This window comes from Chaetodon auriga, chromosome 11, assembly GCF_051107435.1.
Source record: "Chaetodon auriga isolate fChaAug3 chromosome 11, fChaAug3.hap1, whole genome shotgun sequence".
In the NCBI taxonomy this organism is placed as follows: Eukaryota; Metazoa; Chordata; class Actinopteri; order Chaetodontiformes; family Chaetodontidae; genus Chaetodon; species Chaetodon auriga.
Window position 1 is genome coordinate 13,619,517 of NC_135084.1, and position 25,232 is coordinate 13,644,748.

The 25,232-nt window shown below is 42.7% G+C and overlaps 2 protein-coding genes across 5 annotated transcripts; both read left to right on the forward strand.

Moving 5' to 3' along the window:
- Window positions 1-967: 967 nt before the first annotated feature.
- ercc6 (excision repair cross-complementation group 6) lies at window positions 968-16,146 on the forward strand. Of its 4 annotated transcripts, none has more exons than XM_076743403.1 (22): window positions 968-1,039; window positions 1,668-1,879; window positions 2,001-2,229; window positions 2,406-2,526; window positions 2,646-2,760; window positions 3,444-4,158; window positions 5,422-5,553; window positions 6,169-6,327; window positions 7,251-7,386; window positions 7,634-7,804; window positions 8,104-8,280; window positions 9,730-9,846; window positions 10,296-10,391; window positions 11,191-11,409; window positions 11,801-11,911; window positions 12,506-12,625; window positions 12,866-12,960; window positions 13,474-13,619; window positions 13,755-14,357; window positions 14,464-14,632; window positions 14,728-14,806; window positions 14,905-16,146. In XM_076743403.1, exons 2-22 carry the CDS (start codon window positions 1,678-1,680, stop codon window positions 15,352-15,354), a joined length of 4,362 nt encoding a protein of 1,453 aa, XP_076599518.1. In that variant the 5' UTR covers window positions 968-1,039; window positions 1,668-1,677; the 3' UTR covers window positions 15,355-16,146. The 4 variants fall into 4 exon arrangements, with proteins under 4 accessions (XP_076599518.1, XP_076599522.1, XP_076599520.1 ...); XM_076743407.1 differs by having other exon boundaries at window positions 979-1,039; window positions 3,447-4,158; XM_076743405.1 differs by having other exon boundaries at window positions 1,008-1,024.
- Window positions 16,147-17,861: 1,715 nt separating this feature from the next.
- On the forward strand, window positions 17,862-23,452 carry drgx (dorsal root ganglia homeobox). The gene is made up of 6 exons (XM_076743705.1): window positions 17,862-18,055; window positions 18,944-19,044; window positions 19,619-19,720; window positions 21,432-21,604; window positions 21,956-22,068; window positions 22,184-23,452. The coding sequence occupies exons 1-6, from the start codon at window positions 17,998-18,000 to the stop codon at window positions 22,561-22,563; spliced, it is 927 nt and encodes a 308-aa protein (XP_076599820.1). The 5' UTR covers window positions 17,862-17,997; the 3' UTR covers window positions 22,564-23,452.
- The last annotated feature ends 1,780 nt before the right edge of the window (window positions 23,453-25,232 follow it).

Consider the following 25,232-nt stretch of genomic DNA (forward strand, 5'->3'; position numbering starts at 1 on the left):
CGTTCATTTCCCATCATAGGTGATTCATCAGCAGCTTGATAGTTTATTTTACTTATTCTGACTCCTGTCTGCAGGCCTATATATCAGCTACCAAGATGAAATCCAACAAAGAAAACATTCTCCTCATTGACAGCTGATAAGAGCTCTGCACACTGCACATACTAATTAAACTACAAGTAAAGGCCCACTTTTTTTACTGACACACTTTCCTTTTGGTTCAGGACTTTTTAAATTCAAATCCGCTCCAGTGTCTATGGAGAGGTTCCAATGACGGTGACCCACATTTACCAGTTAAGCAAATAAAATACACCAGTGTCTCCATCTTCCTACACTTTCTGTGCCAAGGGTGACAGCAATATCTATCCCTATATAGATATGCCTGTTTACACAAATAACAATGTTTGGAAAGATTGCTGGCCTTTGCTCAGGCACTGCAGTGAAAGGCAGAGAGGGTATTTTAATTAAGTCCTTCATTTATTGTTGCAAGACAGTGGAAATAAACTTCCTCTGAGATGCAAGCACATTGGCACTGCTCACATTTGTCATGTGCAGGAAAGGCTTTCCAACACATTTAAAATTACATAAAAATGGAATTGATGCTTTGCAGAGGAATAGTAGTTTTGATATTTATATCATTATGTGTTTTTTGGACAGTGCCATTATGCAGGATCTGGCGGTGCTGCAACATCAAAAACACCCTAACTTTCTTGCTCTGTGACACATTCACAAGTTCCCAGGCTGATTGCGCAAAACACAAATGCAATAGGTTACATGTCACAATGTGGTCCAGCACATTTTCATTGGACTCCGGGTGGTTCAATTAATTCCGCCAGATTCAATTCTTTATGAAAATAAGTGGATTCGGGGCGCCATCTAGCGGGCAGCGATGCCCATGCAGTAGTGAACCAGCAGAGGGCGCTGTCCAACAAGTTACTGATTGAACAGCGAGCGCAACGTCTTCTCCAGCACCGGAAACCAGGAAGGTTGGCCGACAACATGACATAAACCAAGCCAGTGATGTTGTGTAAGAGCACGGGTTGTAAGTAGTTTCTGTCATTGCCCTTTCCACACTCGGTTTAATGTACTGAACCTCATCCAGACAGCGGTACCGACGTTAACTGCCTGCCACATTGATATTTGCTGGTAGTTTAATTCAAGACGAACTGCTGCTGTTCTCCGAGACAGCTGATGATGCTCTGCTTACTGTTAGCTTAGCAGGCTAGCCTAGCCACGTAAACAATGGACGGCTGTGAGGGACTTATACAATATTTCTAACTCAACTTTATGCTAGTGTTATAACGGTCTAACAAACTGTTTCTTGTAGTACATTCTTTGGTTACAACAGGTATCAGAAATATTTACTTTACATTCTTTTCTACCCTTACGCGTTCACAGGATAATTGGCTTGAAGTCAGTTAACAGTTAATGTTGAAGAAGCTAAAGTCACAAGCTAACGTTAGCGTTAACTGACGTTACCTAACAAGAAGTTAGGTTCACAGTTACCGTATCCTCTTTTGATACAAGAATAAGTTAATTCACAATGACTATATATAGTTAACGTTATAGCCTTTATTAAAGTGCTGTCAGGTCTTAGAAGAGACATGTGTCTTTGGACCTACATCATCTGTTTGACATAAGAATAACCCACTGACTGACCCTGTTTACAGTTTGATCACCATGCCTGTAGAGGGTTCAGAGGACCAGGTGCCCTCCTCTCTCTCCAGTCCTGCCAGTGCTGCTCTCACCCCAGGAGGGACAGAGGAGGATGGAGCTACCGGGGGCTCAGCAGTCTGCTCTTTCCGTGAAAATAGTCAGGGCTCCGAGGCTGTTGCAGCCTATCCAGCCTACCCTAACACTGGACCTGAGAATGGCAACAGCGGTACGCTATGCAATTTATGCACCAAAAGACAGTAGGGCTGAACATAATGAATAGCTTTGAATGGACACATAGAGACCCTCCCGGCTAACTCATCCTTCCATGTACCTTTGGTGTTTTGCAGGTGGCAAGAGGTGTGGAGCTTTGCTGCATATCAATCGACAACGTATCCAAGCTGCATCTGCCAGTTCTGGAGCTGATGAACTTCAGGGTCTTGGTGTGGCTGTGTATGACCAGGACGTCCTTGAGCAAGGTGTCCTGCAGCAAGTGGACGAGGCAATCCAGGAGGCCAGTCAGGCTGCTGCTAAAGCTGAGGCTGAGAAGGAATACCAGTCTGTCCTCGATGATGTCAGGTGATGGACAATAACTGCAACAATAGAAAGGCCTGAGATGTCTGCGTTTTCCTCTTGGCTACATATTAGTGTTTTTTTTTCCCGAGAAAATACCTAATTTGTACTAGTATCGATTTCATGTATTTGATTTATCTGTGTTCTTATATTATTCTGGTTTTTAACGGTATGTGTTTCAGGTCTGTTACAACATCTCTGAGACATATTAATAAGATTATCGAGCAGCTGTCGCCCTATGCTGCCTCCAGTAAAGACATCAGTAGGAAGATTGAATCTGTCAAACGACAGAAAGAAAATAAGGTAAGACATTAAGTGTGATAAGCCCTCAAATTAAAAGTATAGGATTTACATCATGATGTCACATCAACAAAATTTTCATAACAATTGTCGTCATGATTAAATTAATGATTTTAATTCAGGAGAAACAGCTGAAGAAAGTCAGAGCCAAACAGAAGAGACTTCAGGCCATTCTAGGAGGAGAGGACATCCAACGGGTGGAAGCAGAGTTTTTGGCAGAGGATGATGGAGAGGAAGGTGAGCTGTCCTTTTTTTTTTTTTTTTTTTTTTCTTAACCTGTAGTTCTTTTTCAAGGTGCACGGTCACGTTGGTTCAGTGCTGCCCAAAGTGCAGCAAAACAAAACAGATGGAAACAATGCAAAGCCTTAATACCAATTGCAGTCACGGTGGCCAAAAAAGCAAGTCTGTGGGTTTCTTGGTTGAAGAATTTTCAGAGACAAGATTAAATACATACTGGATGGTTTAAAAATTATACTCCACGGTGCAGTAATGGCTGTTTAGAATATCAAGATGTTAATATACTATTTGTTACCCACCAAAATATACTGTATGTCAAAACCTCTTCATGGATGTTGACTGTAATTAGAAAAATGTAACAAAGCAGTGCAAAACCTTTTCACATTAAATTCTGCCCTGATGTTTCCTGGTGACGCATTTAATGTTGAAATATTGTCTTATTTTATTATCTTAAAAATAACATCAAATGCATTGCTTTGGTGCTCTAATAACAATTTATGCTAACACTTGACTGCAGGTTGTCCAGTACATAACCGAATCTGTTTGACATGTATGCTATGCTTTGCTTCGACAGAGCTGAACATGAACCAAATATCTATTGTAGTGATTAAAAAAACTCCACACGGTATCTTTGAAGAAATGATACTAAACCCTGCCTTGTGTGTGTGTGTTTGCTTTACCAGAAGCTGGCCCATCCACTCTGGGCAGCATGCTCATGCCCTCTCAAGAGACCGAATGGGAAGAGCTTATCCGGACAGGTCACATGACTCCTTTTGGAACACGAATCCCACAGAAGGAGGTAAAGAAGGAGCCTCGAAAAGTGATGCTTGCTGAGAACTCAGCCTTTGACCAGTACTTGGCGGACCAGGCCAAATTGGCTACTGAGAGGAGGAGGGTCCCTGTTCTGAAAAAGAAGAGGAGCTCCGGACTCAGCCCTGATGAGGAGGCCAGGGGAAAATCCAACAGAATTGTTTCCTCTTCCAAGGATAAGAAAATAAGGAAACGCATGCGAAAGCTCCAGATAACTGCTCTTAAGGCCCATCCTAAGGCTCGACCCAAGGCTGAACCGCAGCTCCCTAAACCAAGGAGGAAGTTCCACCCTGAGGGAGAGGAGATGGACAGCGAGGGGTCAGAGTACCTGCCCAGTGATGAAGGCATAGATCCTGACCAAGAGGAAAGAGAAGCCATAGAGGAGGGCTTTGCAGAGGATGATGAAGAAGAGTATGAGTTGAAACCATACAAGAGAAAAACTGAGGGGAAGGGAAGGAAAAAAGTAATGAAAAAAGAGGAAAGTGAGGAAGAATACTACCCCGAGAGTTCGGATGAAGAGGAGGAGAAGGGTAAAGCTAAAAAATGCAAAGATGATGGAGATGTGGAATACTACAGACAGCGAATAAGGTATGATTGTGTATGTGCTGCTATAAACTTGTTACAACTATTGTTTTTTTTTTTGTGGTCTCCAGTTTGTTGTGGTTATGGTTGGATGCAAAGGTGCAAAAAAAGTTTTCATCAGCAAGTCTTTACATCCGTGCTCGTAAATGACATGCTCAACAAACACCAGATTGAGCTTTTGACTTCGCATCACATTTGCTGTGGCAGTGGTGCAAATGTGCCATTGTTATTCCCTTTAGTTAAGGAGAAAAGCAGTGGGTTTCTGCTGGCTCCATAGTGCAGAAGCAGAGTTAATCCCAGATGAGATTGGCAGCTGTTTCTTGACTAAGCAAATTCACTCCCTGCTCTTCTTCTCTTCCTGCTCTCACACTGGCCTAATTATCCTCCTGCACATGGTTTTATACACTCACTCACTCTAATGCTCAAATTAATGGAAGAGCAGCCCTAATGAGATTTCATATTTATAGCTGCCAAATAAATTGTGTTGGCATGTGTCCTTTTTCTACACTGCAGTGATTGAATGTCAATTCAACAGCATAGACACGGCATGGATGGTGAGGCTAGCTTATATGAGGAATGATATTATTAGAGCAGGCCGTATTTGTAGTTGGGTAGGGGGGTGGAGTGGGGGCAGAAAAGTGTAATTAACTGAACCAATGCTTAGTCTTGACTTAATTAGAGAGTGTGGTCTCCCAGGCCCAGCTAAAGGACCAGTTTCGTGGCAGGGTGACAGGACCAGGCCCAAATGAAGATGGATTCTTATCCTCTCCACCTCACACCTTTCTGGGGAACTCGCACTACTAATTGTCTGTATCAATCTTCATTTGCTGCGCGACGACTGTGCCTCTAACTGCCCTCTCTCCTGCACCATTAAAACTCTTCTCCTTTACATTTCCCTTTTTGCTGTAGATGTTCCACCACTCAAGGGAAATACTCACAACTCAAAACATTTGCTATCCATACACCTGTGCAGGCAAGTCTTTAAATAAATCACTGAGTGCAAGAGGTGCAAATGGAGCATCCATCCATTCTCGATACCTGCCTGCCCTGTTTAAGGTTACATGGAACTTTCCCAGCATGCATGGGGTGACGGGGTACACCTGGACAGGTCACTAGTCCATCACAGGGGTCGTATGTATAGACAGAAAAATGAAACGGAATTTACTTCAAAGATTTCGTTCTTTTGGAGATTAAACTGTCCATTTGTAAAAAGCTTTTTACCTCTAGATTTACTATAATTTCATCAGTATATATTCATACTCTCACTAGGAGGTGGAAACGACAACGTCTTCGAGAAAGGGAGGCGAAGAGAGAAAGAGGCGAGGAGCTTACAGATGACAGTGATGAGGAATTTGACGAAGGCTTCAAAGTGCCTGGTTTCCTCTGGAAAAAACTTTTCAAGTAAGCGAAACACTGACAGTTGTCTGAATATCCACTCAGGCGGTAACAGATGTTTTCAATGGCCAAGTAAGGAAGTGATAGCAAAGCACTGTAAAACAGTACATAAAAAAAAATCTGTGTACTTTGTACCCTTTCCCTGCTTCTAACAGCCTTTGTCCTGAAATGATAATGATTAACCAAATATTATTTGATAAAGACAACATAAACTTGATTTAATGATACTGTAGTTTAGTAGTATTTGTTAGTATGTCATTTTGTCTGTTTTAAGAATAACTCTGGCATTGTTTCAAGTTTAGTTGATGAATATAGGTTTGTGAAGACAACCTCTAAATGCAGTTGTATCTGTTCAGAACTTCTTCTATGCTATTTGGTTTTTCTCTATTTCAAAACACCACATTTGTCATGATTTACACAAATTATGCTTTCTTGCATGGATTTAATAATATAGTTAGTTGCGCGTCATTCCTCTAGGTGGTAGAGATGAGGTAATCTGCTCTGATAGTAACTGAATAATTGAACAGATTTCAGATGAACTGTGATTGAAATGTCCATAGCTGCTGTCATGTACAGTTGTTTTTTGTTTTGTTTTTGCATACGTATGTATCACATTATTAGGTACCAGCAGACAGGTGTGCGGTGGATGTGGGAACTCCACTGTCAGCAGGCGGGCGGCATCCTGGGAGATGAGATGGGATTGGGTAAAACCATCCAGGTCATCAGCTTTCTGGCTGGACTGAGCTACAGCAAACTGAGGACCAGAGGATCCAACTACAGGTACACACACTCACACACACACACACACACACACACACACACAAACAAACTGTGGCCAGAGACTGTGTGTCTGTACGGTATGAATATTTGATTAGGGGGATTTCTGCTTGAGAGTGTTCATCTGAATTATTAAACATGTTTCAATTATCAGACTCTTCACTTTCTTACTGCAGACATCAGAGAAAACACTGACACTCTGTATGCGTGTGCGAGTGTGTTTGAAAGAGCGTGTGTTAGAGTACAGTGAGTGTCCTCATGTCTTCATTTAACATGAGTTTTGGATTTTTGGTGTCGATGTGGAGCAGGTGTGGGACAGCAGATCAAACATGGAAAACATGGTAAAGTGGTGGTGATAATCTGGTTTTACTGCACAAACTACACTCATGCATTTAGGAGGTGGAGCTTCCCTGATGGTCAATACTCTGTCTACTATGGACGCCCACAAATTGATTGTTTGCAAACTCAATTATGGCCAAGTATCAATAGCTTCCACCAGGCAGAGGTTCATACCAGCCCATTAGTGTATCTTTGTGCATGTCTGTGTGTGTGTGTGTGTGTTTGACAAAGCTCTTGTAAATCCTCACAGAGGAGCTGAACATAAGTCCACGCACCTTCTTTAATTCATTCGTAAGGCAAGAAAGTGAATGGAGCTTTTTAGTAAGATCATTCTGCTGCATTACTGTACCTGAATACTCCAAGTCGTGTGTCACACATTATGCATGCAAGCAAAGCACAAATTTTCGTTTTCACTTATTGGGAAAAAAGCTTTTATTTTCTTTAATGTTGTATAGAAATGATGGCGGTAATTTGCCAGTGAAATTTGCTGAGGTTATCCAAACTTAAATGAACCATGGATTCCCTTGTTGCCTATCTTAATCGCAGGTTTGAGATTAAACATCTCTGCACTATGTGTACGGTTGTAGGTATGTCGGGCTGGGTCCAACGATCATCGTGTGTCCGGCCACAGTCATGCACCAGTGGGTAAAGGAGTTTCACACCTGGTGGCCTCCTTTCAGAGTGGCCGTTCTACATGAAACAGGCTCCTTCACCAGCAACAAGGTAATTGTTTGCTCGTGTGTTGGATTTTCATATTCATAATTCAGTTAGAAAGTTTTCCACAGGGTCTCATTTTCCTCTGGGGGGCACTAGAGGTCTGTTTATGCAGCATTATCTTCTAACCTTCTCCCCTCTCTCCTCAAACCACATTAAAGAAGATGCCCTACTTCGACACTCAAGCTACCAGAGATGGATAGGAAATGCAAAACCTGAATTCACCTGTTTTTTTGTTTTCTTTACTCCATTGCAGGAAAAGCTTATTCCAGAGATAGCATCATGTCATGGTATCCTGATAACCTCATATTCAGCTGTGAGGAATATGCAAGACTCCTTGCAGCGCTGGGATTGGCACTACATTATCCTGGATGAGGGCCATAAGATCAGGAATCCAAATGCTGGAGTTACCACAGCCTGCAAACAGGTGTTGTTTCAGACACATTCATGAACACAGTAATTTTAACAACACAGCAGAAGCATCTGTACAGTAGTAACGACTTTTCTTCATGAATACATTCAAACTTTACAGAGCTGAAGAAGTAATGGATTTTTCATTTGTGTCAGTTATATAGATACATATCCCTCTACACATCATCAGAGTTTATGTTCATGCCTTTTAAGAAGCTGTTTGCTTCCACTCATTCTTGTACAGCAACATGAAACCTGCCAGAGCACCACAACGATAGGAATACATAACATGCATTCTCTCTTCCCTCTCTCTAGTTTCGCACTCCGCACAGGTTCATCCTGTCAGGCTCTCCCATGCAGAACAATTTGAAGGAGCTGTGGTCTCTGTTTGACTTTGTTTTTCCCGGCAAGCTGGGGACGCTGCCTGTCTTCATGGAGCAGTTTTCTGTGCCGATCACCATGGGAGGATACAGCAATGCCTCACCTGTACAGGTACTGCAACACATACACACACACACACGCACATATTTAAATTAGGTGTTTAAATTCTGCTTCTTAATCCTTCTTCTCATTCTTTAACCACAGTTTGTAGGGGTACAATAACTCCATCAAGAAAGGTCACCCCAACACATTTTCAGAAGGGCAAAGCAGAAACCAGGTGTAAAGACTGACTATAAGGGTGTCATTGTGTTTAATCTGATATTTTGGATTTTGACCCAAAGTAAAAGGGAAGAGAAGAAAAAGGATTTGTAGGATAAATATAACAAGTAGTCCACTAATCCAGCAGCCCTATAAATAAACCTCTAACCATAGCATAGGAAGTTAGCAATGAAGGGCTAAAGTGTCACTTGAAATCACAAGTCGCACACATGCATGTACGCACAGTCTTTGAGAGGTAGATGGAAGCAAGTCAGAAGGAGAGACAGTGGAGCAACAGAGCCATTAAGTGCAGTGCAGGATAATGTAGATCCATGCAAAGGAACTTCACTATATCCCTAGTGTGTGAGCGAGGGAGAGGCTAAAGTGGAGAGCCAGTGAGCTAAATTGTAGCCCTTTGTCATTAGTGTTCAGTCGTTAATAACCCACTGACTGTATGGATTTAATTATTTAAGCTTGCTATTGATGCTTCTTCCGCTGTCGATAATAAAAACCTTTACTAATTATTAATGTTATTAAATGGTCAGAGAGGGCTAAGCTCTGCTGCCTTATCCTCCTCTCGAAATTCTCAGAGCAGCACAGCAGGCCCTCAGCTCATGTTCATGTGTTCGTACAACCAGATGTATGTAAACACGTATGTGGACGGGGTGGGGCTGGATGAGCATGTGGGTGTGGGATCCATTATGGGAGCGTGCGTTTGCACCCCCATGTGAATCCACTCAGCAGCTTGTGCAGAGATCACTGGATCATCTGCTGCCCTCCTCTTTTTCTGTTCCGCTCTGACCTCCATTGAGCCATAAATCCCACCAGGTTATTGTCCCCTCCAGCTTTGCAGAGCATGTCTTTGATCCCCCTGTGGACCCCCAGTGAGTTAATGTTTAAAAGGCTAACTGGCCTTTAGCACTGACTCTGGATGAGGTGTAGCAGCACATTTGCAATGGGGCTCCTGGTGCGGGGCGGGACAAAGTGTTTCTCAAGCTCCCCTCTCTGTTCCCACTGAAGCTGGTCAGTAGTAGATGTAGTGTTAGATGAAAAAGAAGGGCTCCGTCCCTCGAGACCGAGAGCACTCTGATCAATGCTTAATGGCTCATACTGCTGAGAAGGGACAGCAACACGAGGGAGGTGATGAGAGGGCGGTAGAGGGGCTAAATGACCATCATGCCTCAGGAAACATTCACACAGACAGACAGGTGTGACAGTTGAGGTGGTCCTTTGACACAATGAACTGAATGTTCATTTTGTTTTAAGGTGGTTTGTTTGTGCTAACTGTTGTTTGTTTTCCAGGTCCAGACGGCGTTTAAATGCGCGACCGTGCTGAGAGACACCATAAATCCTTACCTGCTGAGAAGAATGAAGGCAGACGTCAAGGCCAACCTCTCCTTACCTGACAAAAATGAACAGGTATTCATCATAGTCTAAAGGCATTTGACCCTGTTCTGGCTAAATATTGAACAACCTCTCATGCCTTGATCTCTTAACCGGGGAGGTGTTTATCTGATTGGATGTGACTGGATGTGCCATGTCTAAGGAGTATTTGATGAATGTGCATGGCCCTTGTCAGGTGAAGCCAGCTAATAAAGTCCCAGTAAAGTAAAAGGAGCAGGTATTCATTAAGGTGTCCGGTCCCTGGTCTGTCCTCGCGGCTGACGCTGGTTGACTCCTCAGTCCACTTCAGCTCATTAAGTCGGTCCCTCAGGACAGCAGTGGCTCCAAAAAACACGTTGCTTCCCTCTAATTTCTCTTCTCACACACCACACTTCATCAAGGGGCTTTAAAGTGGATGTTCACTGCTCATTACACACTCTTAAACTGCTGCGTGTGTGTGTCTGTGTTTCTGTGTGCGTGTGTAGGTTCTGTTTTGCAGATTAACAGAGGACCAGCGGCAGGTGTATCAGAGCTTCTTAGATTCCAAAGAGGTCTATCAGATACTAAACGGGGACATGCAGGTAAGCCTCGCTTTCACACTTAAAACAGCTTCACTGTGTTTATTTTATGCTTTTTCATTTTGGGCTCTTTGTGCTGGCCCACACTGCACTATGAAGAAAAGCAGGGAAGAACTTGCAGTCAAGGAGAAGACTTCCAGGAACATGACTTTCCTTATTCATTATTCAACCTATCATCCTAACTGATGAATATCAGTTTACCTCTCTCGCTCACAGGCATTTGTGTGTATTTTTAAGCACTCTTGTACACTTAAGGAACAGCACCTTGAAGTGGCATCAGTGGAATAAAAAAATTTTGCCATGTAAATTTTGTGAAATCCCTAATAGCTTGACTAGAGCATTCTTTGAAAATTTCGCTTTAAGGATGCATGCTTTGCAGTTGGTCTTCTCACATTAGCCAAACCCTAGAGAGAGAGAGACTCAGATCATTTATCACCACTGACCAAATGGACGTGGTTGGAGAGCCAGGGGTGACCACAGCATATTGTGCATACACACACACACGCACACACACACATGCTCTTACAGACATATTCAGTGGTCACTCTCGGTCCATTAACCACCATTACTAATGCAGTGACCGTTGGGCCTTCATCAAGAATCACAGCCTTTATTGTCCGTAAATAAATCATGTAACTCATTCCTGTAGACGAAAGTAAACGCATTCATTTGTTTAAGGGTGCAACGTTGTTATATGCAGTGAGATCTACTAACCTTTTATAACATTTTGTTACCGGTGACCAGCTCTGTGATCCTGAAAGAAACCGTCGGTTCCTTTTTTTTCCTTTTTTGTGCCGTGTAGGTATTCTCAGGTTTGATAGCGCTGCGTAAGATCTGTAACCACCCGGACCTTTTCTCGGGCGGGCCCCGGATTTTGAGGGGAATCCCAGAGGACCAGCTAACTGAGGAGGAACACTTCGGCTTTTGGAAACGTTCAGGAAAGCTGATAGTGGTGGATTCTCTGCTGCGTCTCTGGTTCAAGCAGGGCCACAGAGTCCTGCTCTTCTCTCAGTCTAGACAGGTTAGGAACATGTAGCTCTGACTGTCTTGACTCACCCACCGATCGCATTTCCAGTTAATTGTCATGATCACTTGTAAATGTTGTCTCTGCATTTGTTGCCGTGTACGTACAACCCCTGTGCTTGTAAAATAGTGTGTGTGTGAGTGAGCAAGAGGGAGAGAGTGTGTTTGTGAGAGAGGCCCCAGCTGTTGTAGTCAATACCAATGAGATTATACCTCAGAGGGAACCTGAGACCCTCCCTGTCGGTATCTCTGTCCATGTAATATTAATCTGCTCTAATCCTTTTAGAGATAATCCAAACCTCAGCCCCTCTCTTCCTCTCTGTGTTTCTCTCTCTGTCTTCCATGTCTCACTGTCTCTCCGCTGTCTTTATCGTCTCCCTCCTTTCCAGATGTTGGACATCTTGGAGGTATTTGTGAGGGAGAATAACTACTCCTACCTGAAAATGGACGGCACTACTGCAATATCTTCCCGACAGCCCCTCATTGCTCGCTACAACGAGGTGAGGATTAGTCATCCCTAATGGCTCTGAGTGTTTCCAGTGAAAATCCCGTCCTGAGGGACAAAGTGCTTCAGTGGAACCCTGCACACCCCGAGGTGGAAACACTAATTGATGACAATCTGTTGTTCAAACTGGATGTACCTTATTGTCTCTGTATCGAAATACATGTTGAAATGTCACGAAGCATTTTAATAATGTGTGTGTCTTCAGACAAAATCATTTAAAGTTATAGCTAACTTATCATTAGTGTTTTAGAATTTAATGTGTTAATATCCAATGCAAAGTCTAATCATAATTGTCAATTTTTATGGCAAGTTGAAATGACTTTTGTCTTCTCTGCAGGGAGAATCAAGTAACCTAAAGCCCAGTTTAGATTCAGCTCTTTGATTCTCTTTAAATAGTGTAATTTAGTTTTGGAGGGCAGACATCGTCTTTTTACTTTGATATTACGTAACATTATTAGTTAACAATTTGCTAATGAAATTTTTTGATATGATTATACTCCAAAGTGATCATCAAAATGAGCGTGAAAGTGTGGACATGATGCTGATTAATCAGTCATATTTTCTCCCCCCTCGTCTTTCTGTGTTAAAGGACAAATCCATTTTTATCTTCTTGCTGACGACTAAAGTCGGAGGTCTGGGAGTCAATCTGACTGGAGCCAACAGAGTCGTCATCTATGACCCAGACTGGAACCCCAGTACGGACACACAGGTTAGACAGATGCACGCACATTCAATAGCTCAAATAAAACATTTATTAGGTGCATTATTTCTCATGGATTTTATTATTATACTTTTTGCACTTGTGTTATTTGCAACTTAAAATGACCCACATTTCTTGCTTTTCCTGCTTCTCACTATTTGTACCTGGTTTACTTTGAGCTTAGAAAAGCTTGCGGTATGTTTATGATTTCCATTAATGATTTATTTGAATGTATTGTGCTGTTTGTAGGCACGGGAGCGGGCATGGCGGATCGGTCAGAAGCAGCAAGTGACGATCTACAGACTGCTGACTGCAGGGACCATCGAGGAGAAAATCTACCACAGGTCAGAGTGCAGTTTGTCTTTTTTATGTTTGCTCATTAGCACATCTACACTCAATATTCAATCACAGAACTCAATCAAAAAGGGGTTTTAAAAAACCTGCACTGTTTTTAATGCTTTCTCTCACCCGGTCTTGTATTTTAGTTGTCTTTCCATTGACTTCACATAGTCATGAATGTTGGTAATAACATTACTAATTGCTCACATCACTGCTGTATTACTACTTGCACTATTCCAGTTCTCAGTAATTGAAAAGCTTTCCTGCATTATTAAATGGCCAATCTAGGACTTCGAAACTGTTGCTCTGTTTGGTTTGGGTCTGTAAAGTGCTTTCAAAAAGCAAGTTGGAAGAACTGCAGGGATTCTATTTTGGTACCTACAGTAGTGCAGTTAACTAATTTTCTCATCCATCAGCCAAACTACTCTGTGGTGACAGAGGATCAGGGTTGCCTGCTGAGGTAAAATAGTAAATTACACACAAGTATCTAATTCTGTTTTTTATCTGTTGCAATTCAGGCAAATCTTCAAACAGTTTTTGACGAATCGTGTCCTGAAAGACCCCAAACAAAGACGGTTCTTCAAGTCTAACGACATCTATGAGCTCTTCACCCTGTCTGACCCTGATGGAGCTCAGGGAACAGAGACCAGTGCCATATTTGCAGGTGTGCAGATTTGTTTTATCCTTTTTGTTCTTACTAGAGAAACATTTTATTGTCTAGTTGTTAGATTATCTGAATCTCTTTCAAAAATACGTTTGGAAAATTCACCGAACAGCTTTTGTTCTGATTCTCATTCAGGTACGGGGTCTGATGTAAAGGCACCCAAGAAACATGAGAGGCCAAAGCCATCGCACACGGTAGACCCTGGCAGCTACATACATAAACACTCCTCAGCAAACCAGAATGAAACTGGTGCAGACAGCAGACACTCCTCAACAAACATTCCTGCATTAAGAGGTGGAAACACTTCTCCGTTCAGTAAAAGCTCTCATGGTAAACCAAATGTCCCGACGGACAGTTACAGCTCCAACCAAAATGGCGTGGATGCACAGCCGGATATTTCATCGAATACACAGCATACAGGACAAAATAAGAGAGACTGGGATGCAGCCAAGCCAGCAGTCACAAACGCATTTAGCTCTCACCAATGCAGAGACAAAGACTCCACCCTGACAAGCCCACAGAAGCACAGGGAGAAGAGGAAGCACTGCGACTCAGCCGACACAGACAAACACAAACATAAGAAACGCAAACACAACCAGGACGCTCGCTTTGAAGGCCACCGCGTCTCTCACTTGGTGAAGAAAAGGACCTATAAGAAAGCGGAGAGCGAAGACAGTGAGTCAACGGACCAGAGGAAATCAGACGATTATGTTTTGGCGAAGCTCTTCAAGAAATCTGGTACGCTTTTTGTGCACAAAGCCTCAAACATGACAGACGTGGTTTATTTAGTAAAATAGTAAGCGTCTTTGTTCACTACTTGTTATGTGTCCTCGGTCTCCTTCAGGTATCCACAGCGTGATGCAGCATGACACCATCATGGAGTCCTCCAACCCTGACTATGTTCTTGTGGAGGCAGAAGCCAACAGGGTGGCCCAAGATGCCCTGAAAGCCCTTAAAATTTCTCGGCAGCAGTGCAGGCTGCCCTACAATAGACCCCCTCCTCCACCTGCAAGGTACATAGTGTTTCAAACACACACATACACACACACTGGGGTTGTTTAGAGCTTCACTTATCTCATTTAAAACAATCCCTCGTTTGCTCTCTCAGGAAACGGTTTGGACAAAAGAAAAATTCTCTCCTCGTTGCACCGTCCGTTCAGTCTGTCCCCACTCCAAACAGATGCAAGGTAACTGCAGTGTTCTTAGGAAGAGAAATACAGTGGACTTCATGACAATTATTTTGCATTTTTGATGTCATGTTGTGTGACATTATGTTTCTGTTTAGGATGCTGCTGTTATAAAGAAGTCTGCATCAAAGAAGCCTGGTTCAGGAGCTGTCTTCAGTGGGGAGGGGTTGGAAGGCGAGCCAGACTCCGCCCCGCTCTCGTCGTCCTCCCTGCTCGCCAAGATGAGAGTCCGTAATCACATCAGCCTGCCCTCCAGCCAAAGAGACGAAGCAGAAGAAGAGGAGAACAGCTCTGGAGCACCGAGAACGAGCTCCTCTCCAGCCCCACCCACTGAGCATGATGAGCTCTTGGTGGATCTGCGCAACTTTGTGGCCTTCCAGGCTAACGTGGACGGACAGGCCACCACCCAGGAAGTGCTGGAGTATTTCAAACCACGACTGACCCAGCAACAGGCGCCTGTCTTCAGAGAGCTGCTCAGGAAAATCTGTGACTTCCATAGGACTTCTGGTCAGGAGGGCATCTGGAGACTGAAGGAGCAGTTCCGCTGAGTGATGCACCGACTGTGATGCTTATTGAGTCCCTGTCAGCTAGGAGTCTGTACAGTTGAAGCCTTCAATATCAGCTTGTTTTTCATGACTTCTTGTTATGCTATTTTCAGTCAATTTGGTCACACTCAGAATTGTTAATGTCACATTATTACAGTTTGTTATGGAGGGACCATGTTGTAGGAAAGCCATTTTACTGTACAATGGACTATTGGGTTAGATGATAAACTCAAAAGATTATCAGCTAATTATCGGTTAACTAAGTCTTGAAGGAAAGTCTGTTGTAGTGTGTAATTGGTTTCAGCTGCAGGGGGAACTTTTGTGCTTGTTCAAGCATTGTTGCAATTGCTTCTGTTTCGGTTCATTGTTGTTTGGTTATACTTGAATTCACTTGTTCTGGATTTGCCTGAAAGTTAAACCTGTATTACCTCGAGTAATGATTTACTCAGAGATATGTGATGTTTGCTTTTGAAATGGGTACAATAACTGTCTCTCTCCTGTCAGATTTTGTAATATGCTTCTATAAAATATAATAAGGAGTTTGTCATTTTGTAAATAACTCACCATCGGGGTTTGGTAGACTTTCTAATGTGGACTTTTCTTAAACGATGTGCAATTACAGTGTGGGGGGGCTTCAAAATGATATTCAAATGACCTACCTCCAGTTATTTGTGAACAGTTGGGAAAGGATGAAGTTATGTGATGCCATGTTTTTTTTATATAAAAAATAAAAAGTTCAGAATGCACTGCCTTGCATATGTTGTATGCAATAAACCTCTAACTGTTATTAAGAGTAAAGGAGGACTTGTTGAATTAGTTCAAAACATTTTTTTTTAAATAATTGTAGTTTAGTAGAGTAGATCAGCCATAAGCACAGGTTAAATAATACCACAATAATGGTGCTAAATGTGATTTTTTTATGTACTTTATCGAAATTTGACAGAATTTAAATGGCTGTCTGAAGAAGACAAAGACGGACTTTTTACTGGAGTGTGAAGCGCGTGCGGTGTGCTGACCGGGGTCCTGAAATGTGGTCCGACAGATGAATCGTGTAAACATGAGGGCCCCAGTTCTGAAACCCTTGTTAAAGTTCACTTATAAAAAGGTTTCTAACCAATGAAGATGAGAGTGTAATTTCATTTAGTCATTTAAGCAACCATCAGAAGATGAGAGGAAAGGCGCTGACAGGAAGCACACACACACACACACACACACACACACACACACACACACTACAGGCCCGCACTCTTGTCAGAGTTGTCTAGACCAAATATTGGGATAAAGTTATCAACCGTTATTTGATTTCAATTTTCTCCACGCACCTCGCCGAGGTCATAATAACAACTTTATTTTCAGTGGTGCATAAATTAATTACGCGCATTTAATAACTAAAATATCATTATATTCCCCCTTTAATAACATAAACGCTGCACGCCAGGGAAACCCTTAATAGCGCGGGGCCCTGTAACTGGCCATTATCCGCCTGTAATGATATTACAGAACCAATTACGCGCCATTAGAAGGGATTTTCTGCACTTTATGTGGTTTAGTCCAATCCCGCACTCCTCTTCTAAATTTCAGCTGCTTCTCGAAGCCTCATTTTGCCTCCACCTCAGAGACGCATGGCGTCTGCGCTCTGCCGTCCCAGATGCGCTTTAAAACTAATTGAAAGGGTCCCGCAGCAGATCATTTATCTGAGGAAGCGAAATAAATCGCAGGACCCCTTGCTGTGAACAAAATCAAAAATTTGGCCTTGTGAGTGTTCTACATGCGCAACCCCTTGTAAAGTGGACCCCCTAACACACCCTGACGAGCAATTAACCCACCCGACAGTCAATCTAAAACCCAAAAGCAGTCATCCTCCTTTTTTTAATATATGAAAGAACCAAATAAAAAGTGCAGCGGGTATGTGTGCATGTTTATGGTTAGGGAATATGCTTGACTCTGGAATAACAATCACTTGTGATGAATTTTTTTGGCACCAGAGCAGAGCTGCCGTTTGCCACCCTGGGTATGTCTCCCCTCTCCCCCTCTCTTTTTCTGTCTTTCTCTGACACACACACACACACACACACACACACACACACACACACACACACACACCAGGGGTTGGGGGTGAGAGAGACAAAGCCGTGATAATCCGATTAGGACCAATTAGGCGTGAGATTCTGCGACACTAGCTGAAAGCCTTAACACTCTGTAGACAGTTATACAGTTATAGAGACATCTGGACACTCCCGGAGAGAGACAGAGAGAGATGTGAGTGTGGTGTGTGTGTGTGTGTGTGTGTGTGTGTGTGTGTGTGTGTGTGTAGGAGAGAAGGAGAGAGGGGGGAGGAGGGAGGGGGATCTGGACACTCCCAGACAGAGAGTCAGAGAGTCAGAGGAAGTGCAGCAGCCTCCTCTCTCTAGAGCGGGAAGTCACTCACATCAGCATCCTCGCTGCAGGTAGGATGCTCTCTCGCATCAACTTCGCATCTTCCGAAGTGCCGCGCGGTGCCTCCTCTTCTTAGGACGATCTGATGTGTTAAAATTTCCCACCACGAAAGCCGAATCGCACTGCAGCAGCTGTAGTCGAGCCGAGGCTTCGGGCTGAAAGTTTTGTCTCTATTCCAGGTTCAGTTTCGCGGCTCAGAGACGCGCCAGGATGTTCTACTTTCACTGTCCGCCTCAGCTGGACGGAGAGTGCTGTCGCTCCAACACATGTAAGTTTTTCCTCTTCTGCATTTTAACAGCGTTGCTTTCGGTTGATTTCATTTTCTGCTGCGAGTTGTTTTCAAATGACTCGCTTAAAGCCGGAGTCTGAAAAGTTTTGCGATGTTGAGGCTGCGCTCTTGCGCGCAGAAAGCGTGTTTGGTTGTTGGATGAGCGGAAAAAAAGGCCTGAACAGATTTTTTTTTCTTTTTTCCTATTTTTTATGATCGTCTTCAGTTAAGAATAAAAGTGACCCAGGCCTATACAGGCAAAACTTATCTTCATGCAGCTATAAATTAGGAGTTTCGAGCTCTGATTCGCGGTCACTGATCACAATAACATGATATAAAAACAGATATTTGACACCTTTAAAAACTGAAATAGGTTGGACGCTCATGCGTCTCCATAAACATTTCTGTCGGTGTAAATCAGCGGGTATTTTTCCACAAATTCAAAGGTGGATTTACAAGCTTACGTCTGATTTTGCCTCTCTTATGTCAATCTGCGGGTTGTTTTGGTGAAAAGCGCTGGTGGTTTGGCCCCGGGGCAGAGGGGGCGTTCTGTCCCGGGCACAGATGTTGGGTGTCATGCCTCTTAGTCCGTCATGGTTCCCATCAGACACCCGACATCAATGTTTCATGCAACTAATGGAAAGACAAAATGTGCCAGACAATAAATTCCCTTATCTAGTCTGCTTTGGTCAATATTTAGTCTTCTCCTTTTTCTCTGCATTTCTTTTTTCTTTTCTTTTTTAACAAACAAACAAACATGGAATTCAAGTGATCTTTTTAACAAATTTACTGAATTAATTTAGATGCAAACATGTGACTGTAAAGCTCATTTTATGAGGTGACTGAATTCTCTTCAATAAACTTTTTCTTTTTTCTTTTTTTTTCCAGTGAATTCAAGCGGTTTTGGCAACCACGCCCCGGCTGATTTCGATGATGGATTTCTACGTAGAAAACAGCGCAGAAACAGAACAACATTCACTTTACAGCAGGTAATTATTTTCCAGGATAGAAACAGCCAACAAGAAATATCTGACAGTTCACTTAAACCGAAAGACGTATATTTGAAATATGCAGGAAGAGAATAAAACGATTGGCAAGTTTGGAAAATGAAGGACTTTGGCAGAGTTTGGCAGATAGATCAGGAAAAAAAAAACCCTTTGTAAGGGGTTTTTATACGATGACAACCTTAAAGAAAACTGCACCATTGCTTTGCACAGATGAAAATCAAAATACAAGTTCAGGAAACTTCAAGAAATGAGGCCTTTTGTTTGTCCTTTTGAAGATCATGCGTGGGCAGGGAATTTGATGTTAGGCCAATATTTACGCCTGTTTGATTTAACTTATTTCATCTCATAGTCTGTTTTCCCAAATGTGTGAGCGAGTTTAAAAGCTTTTTATTTTTAAACAAGAGCAGAGACCTGATGAGGATAATGGGAATTAAGAAAGAAAGAAAGAAAGAAAGAAAGAAAGAAAGAAAGAAAAGCCCAAATGAAAGTAAAAAATAAACTAATCAGTGGAAAATAAACTAATTTAAAGTATAACTGCTGTTTTGTGCCCATGCAGCTGGAGGCTTTGGAGGCAGTCTTCGCACAGACCCACTACCCGGACGTGTTCACCCGGGAGGAGCTGGCCATGAAGATCAACCTGACCGAGGCCAGGGTGCAGGTAAGCTGCAGCAGCGCAATGCGTCCTGGGCACGTTTGACCATGCGAGAGAGGGTAAATTAAGCCACTCTGTCATTCCGGCGATGCACTTTAATAACATCAACATAATGGTGAATATTAGATTAGCTTGATTAATCGGTCATTCATAATTAACCAGCGATAATGTTCCTCGCTAATTTGTCCGCGTCTCAAAGGTAGGAATACATCATCCATGCAGATCCCTTTCCCGTAACGCGCACAGAAAAAGAGATGTGCTTTAAAAGAGGGCAAAGCCTGCAGCCTCCACAACTCTCTCTCTCTCTCTCTCTCTCTCTCTCTCTCTCTCACTCTTTCTGTTTCACGCACACACACACACACACACACACACACACACACACACACACACTTAAAAAGACAAACACACACAGAGACACAAAAAAAGAAAGAAAGAAAGCAAAAAACGCACACGCGCACCTTAAATTTGGCAATTTATATTCCGCTCCTGCCCTGCACATATGCGCCGTTATAAACTTGGCCACATGTAATTAAGTTATGTGTCCTGTATGTAATTTCCTGCATTCCAGATTTGCTTTTGGGTTTTGTTGTGCGCGCAGATCTAATTGTGGGAAATATAATAGTTTGCCTTTTGTTCCCCAGGGTCATCTTACTATCGCTTAAACCCAATGGCGGGCTTGATAATGGAATCCAGCGCTGTAAATTAGGGATTGTAAACAAATTATTCCCCTCCTAATCCGATTACCACATTCCTATTATTAAATCTGAACATGAATCCACCGCAGTATGCAGGGATATTAAACTTACATTATTATTAGAAAATAAATTTCCTTTCTGTTGTAGTGTTGTTGCCCCCCTTTTTGTAAAGTGTCAATGGGCCTCCCCCGCATTAAGAGCACGCCGCAAATTGAGATTAATGGAGCAATTATAGCCCATTCAGAGAGGGGTGTGCGTGTGGGGGGGGCGCGACTTCTAGCTGGAAGGTGCAGGGGTGAGATAAGTCCATTGGTTGTATTGTTGTCCTGCCACCAAAATGTTGTCCTTTCTTTGTGCCGAATGAATGCATGTGTTTTGTTTGGCTGTTGACATCATTTATACCTCCGGTACAATGGGAGGGATGCAGAGCACATGCACACCGACTCTAACCTCCATTCACACATCATGATTAATGCCTGCTAGAACCAAGTCCTAATCGAATCTGATGTTGTCAAACAATCACTAAATAGGGAAATAAACGACTTCATCATAGCTGCCTCTCTCTCGGGCAGCACAACTGTCAGTGGGAAGTCATTAAAATATGATAATGAAAAATTGCTCAATTAAATGTTGTTATAGGCAGTGACCTTCATTCGATTAAGACACCAGAACTTGGCTATATGTTCTCAGCTGTGGATGGGGAAGTTTTTGGGATAAGTCGGGGACTGTGGGACATTAGAGCGCTGGTGTGGTGCATTTAAAAACCTCTAGATGTGCAAGATAAATGAAAAAGGGCAAGTAGAGAAACTTAAGTTTGCATTTGTTTGTCTGTGATATGCCAAAAGAATATGTAACAATTCAAAAATGTGGCATGGATATAAAGCTGCATTCAATAAATGAAATAAATGAATGCAAACTGTTAATGTCTCAGTAAATGCAGCAATATTCCAATTTTAATTAGTCATTATTTTAATCATCTTTGCTTTTTGCCTTCCCTCTCTCTTTTTTTTCTTTTAATGCAGGTTTGGTTTCAGAACCGCAGAGCTAAGTGGAGGAAGACGGAGCGAGGCAGCACAGACCCTGAAGGAGGCAAAGAGCAAATGAGTGAGGGCACTCCTCCATCTCGCAGCATCAACTCTCAGTCCCCAGTGGACCACAGCAGAAAACAGAAAGAACCGCTGGAGATGCAGCAGAGGTGAGAAAAGACAGACGATTGTTAAAGCTGTTATCATTGTGCATTGGTGTCCTGTTAGCAGGAGAAATATGTGGCAGGAAGGCGGCTGGTCCAGATTTGCAGGCAGGTGGATTTCTGTGACAGTCGTCTGGATGATTTCTGTAGATTACACTGCGTTCTTAATAAACTCTTCCAATTAAATTGACTATGAAACAATTAAAGCCACAGAGAAAGCCAGCTCTGCAGTGCACAGTGCGGGTAGAAAAAGAGCAAACAGCTGCAGACATTTCTAGAAGTGTAGGTGTACTAATAGAGAAATGTCTGTTTAACTTTTCACTAGATAATTGGATTCAGTCTGTCTGTTTTCCCCAGTATCAACAGGACGGTGGGTCCGAGTGGTCCGTTCTTCCCATCTTGCATACCAGGCACCCTCCTCAACTCTGCCACCTATGCACAGGCCCTCTCACAGGTCGCCACACTGAAAGGTGAATATGATCCTCACTCACTGGCAGAGGGAGATGGTGCTAAAGATGATAATGTGATGATGGAATTCTGGTTTTCAGTAGTCTCATCAAGCGCCCCACTTTTGTTCATTTCCAGGGAATGGTTTGTGCTCCTGCTGCGTCTCTGACCCCATGGGCTTGTCCTTCCTGCCACCCTACGGTTGTCAGGGCAACCGCACAGCCAGCGTGGCCGCCCTGCGCATGAAGGCCCGTGAGCACTCGGAGGCTGTGCTGCAGTCTGCCAACCTGCTCGGCGCGGCGACTGGGCCCGGCGCCGGCGTGGGAGTCCTGTCTGGAGTCGGCGTGAGCGCAGCCGGGGTGGCGAGGCCCACGGTGGCTCCTGCCATCGAGGTGCCCGGCAGTGTGGGAAGAGGGGGAGACAGCTCCAGTCCCAGCACGACCAACAAGGTCTCAGTCCTGGGCAGCAGTCCTGACAAACACCCTCACTGCTCCAAGGAACCACTGGAGAAAAAGTGAGGCGCTGGACATAAACGTGGATGTACTGATACTCTAAATCTGTGTGATCCTGCCTGTTATTACTACTCTACTCCACTCTGGTCCTATGAGCAACAAAGCACAACTGACTGACTCCAGAAACCGCCTGGGAAAGACTTTAGTGATATCCCAATGTATGGATGCAAACATTAAAATATTTATTTGACAGTAAATTATTATTGTTTGTGAGAAATGCTGAATATCTTGGGGCCTTGTTATCCCCTAGAAGCACAAGTGTGGTTTTGGATCTATAAGTGTCTTCGTGCACTCTTGGACTCTACTTCATGGACTAACATAGATACATGTGTGCAACAAAGACCTATTTGATAATGTGAATTTAAGTAATCCTGATACATTTCTTCTTGTTTTCATGAAGAGGACAGATGCTTACGTTGTGAATGTTAATGCATGTAAACTGTAAGTGTAGAAGTGATGGCAGGGCAGTGGGGATTTTGGCAATATAATGTTTATGCCATCAGGTCAGCAATGGGCTCAAACAATCGCTCACTCTTTTGGTTTTTACAGTGAAAGTGCACTTTAATATTAATCAGCCATTTTCAGTGTAAATGTGTACATGTGCCAGAATACAGTATGTTCATGTGTGAAGCCCAGGCAGGCTGAAGCAGACCCAGTGACAGAGCGGCAGTTGTCCCTTCCACTCTGTTAGCGCATCTGTAGTGTCAGCAGACAGGGAACACACCAGTCCTGTTGTGACATGTTCTTTAAAACAATTAAAGATGTAGTCGCTCATGTTCCTCTCCTGTTGCCTCTCGCTCCAGCCATCTGTTCTGATACATTATTTATCAGTTTCCCTTAAAGCCGGGAGAGGAGCGCAACCGTGACTCTTATTATTTATTTACTTTTAGGAACGCTCGCCCTCTTCCTCTTTCTCTTCCTCTCTCTGAGCATTTTGTTTAATAAACCCCATTAAACATGATATATGCTATTTATTAATGTGGAATTTACATTTTAAAAAATATCATCTCTCATCACTTCAGGGCTCCTCACACAGTTTATCACAGGCAATACATGGGTTGATTTATTATTCCTAAATATCTCTCCTCACTAGGATGACTCTTGAATAAAGGATCAGCTGATCAGATTGAGAATACTTAACCGCGGAGCACACAACCAGTAGTTGGGCTGATTCAATTTGCGTCCTTGAGGATTTTCAGGAAATTACTTTTGATAGTCAATAACACAATTAAGTAAACTACACACACATTATCATGAATAATTGATAAGAAATTATGTATTACCATGAAGTACTGGTTCAATAATTGATGAGGCGACACCCTGGTGACACAGAAGAGGGAGATAATGTCAGAAGTCGTGCCAGGTTGTACACAGAGTACAGAGCACTCACAGACTCTTTTTTTTTTTTTTTTTAACGCCATTATATGTGCATGTTGTAAATACCCTACAAATATCCCAATAAAATGACGCTTTCACTGACTATGAACCACTCTCTTGTGACATTAACACTTTTTGAGATTTGATGGGATTTTTATTTTATTAGAACACCACATTTCCCTACAAACACACACACACACACACACACACACACACACACACACACCATCCATAAAAACAAATGTACACTTTTGGGACAGAAAAGTCAAAATGCCTTTAAAATAAAGTTTGAAAATCAGAACCTATTATGGCTTATCTTAAATTTTTGCCATCATAATATTGTAAGTCTGTTATATAGTAGGTACTGTATCTATTCATGCCCCAAATAATATTAGCAAAAACATCATGTCCTAATAAAATGATTTTTCTTTAAGTGCATGAGAGAGCTCCAGAGCAAAGATGTTAAGCCCCCTGACATGGCAGCTAATGATAACACAATATCCTTATATAAATCAGCTCCTTCACCAAAAATGTACCAATATGGACGACGGAATCCAGCCAACTCATACAAAAGACGTGAAAAACACATTCAATCTCCCCAAAATTGAATACAGTAGTTGTGGAATTTAATCATTAGCCAAAACAAAGGATGCTGAAGTTATAATGACTCCGATCATCATTAAGTTCTGCATGGTGCCCATAATTCACTGCTTTAATATTTGATAAACAAGTCAAGTTGGTGTTGACATTCAGCTGTGCATGTGGCATCATTGATAATTTTCTGTCACCTAAAAAAAGTCCTGAGGCGGTTTTGTGGAGCATTGTTATATCAAATTAGCTGGAGAGCGGCCAGAAAAGCAGACAAACATGGTGAATATGGGGGACAGCAGTTGAACTCTGTTCTTACAGTGCAGTTAATGGGCTTCTTTTGTTGCAGTAATGAAATATTTTGCAGGGATGTGGGGAAATATTTCCTGAAACAGGGAGACGTTGGGCACATGCACCCATCCACAGACAATATAAGGCACATAGAAAAAGAGAGTATGCTCAAGGCAGACTGGCACATACATACAATTCTTTTGCCTGACACTGGGTGCAACACCTAAATTTTACCATTCAAGGACCCATCTTCCAAAGTCAGACATAAAGTGCATTCAGTGCCTGTCCAGCGAAGGGCCAAAATACCCAGTATCATCTCTGCAACAGAGCTGATCAATAACCCAATCAATTAGAATCAATTAAGCGAATCTCTGAATGGAGATAATACAAACAAAGCATATCTTAATGCAGCAAGTAAT

Coding starts and splice junctions, on each gene's coding strand:
- ercc6 (XM_076743403.1), top strand. CDS start 1,678: ATGCCTGTAGAGGGTTCAGAGGACCAGGTGCCCTCCTCTCTCTCCAGT. Junction 2,527..2,645: donor AACGACAGAAAGAAAATAAG/GTAAGACATTAA, acceptor ATTTTAATTCAG/GAGAAACAGCTGAAGAAAGT. Junction 12,961..13,473: donor GAGGAGAAAATCTACCACAG/GTCAGAGTGCAG, acceptor GTTGCAATTCAG/GCAAATCTTCAAACAGTTTT.
- drgx (XM_076743705.1), top strand. CDS start 17,998: ATGTTCTACTTTCACTGTCCGCCTCAGCTGGACGGAGAGTGCTGTCGC. Junction 18,056..18,943: donor GTGCTGTCGCTCCAACACAT/GTAAGTTTTTCC, acceptor TTTTTTTTCCAG/TGAATTCAAGCGGTTTTGGC. Junction 19,721..21,431: donor TGACCGAGGCCAGGGTGCAG/GTAAGCTGCAGC, acceptor CTTTTAATGCAG/GTTTGGTTTCAGAACCGCAG.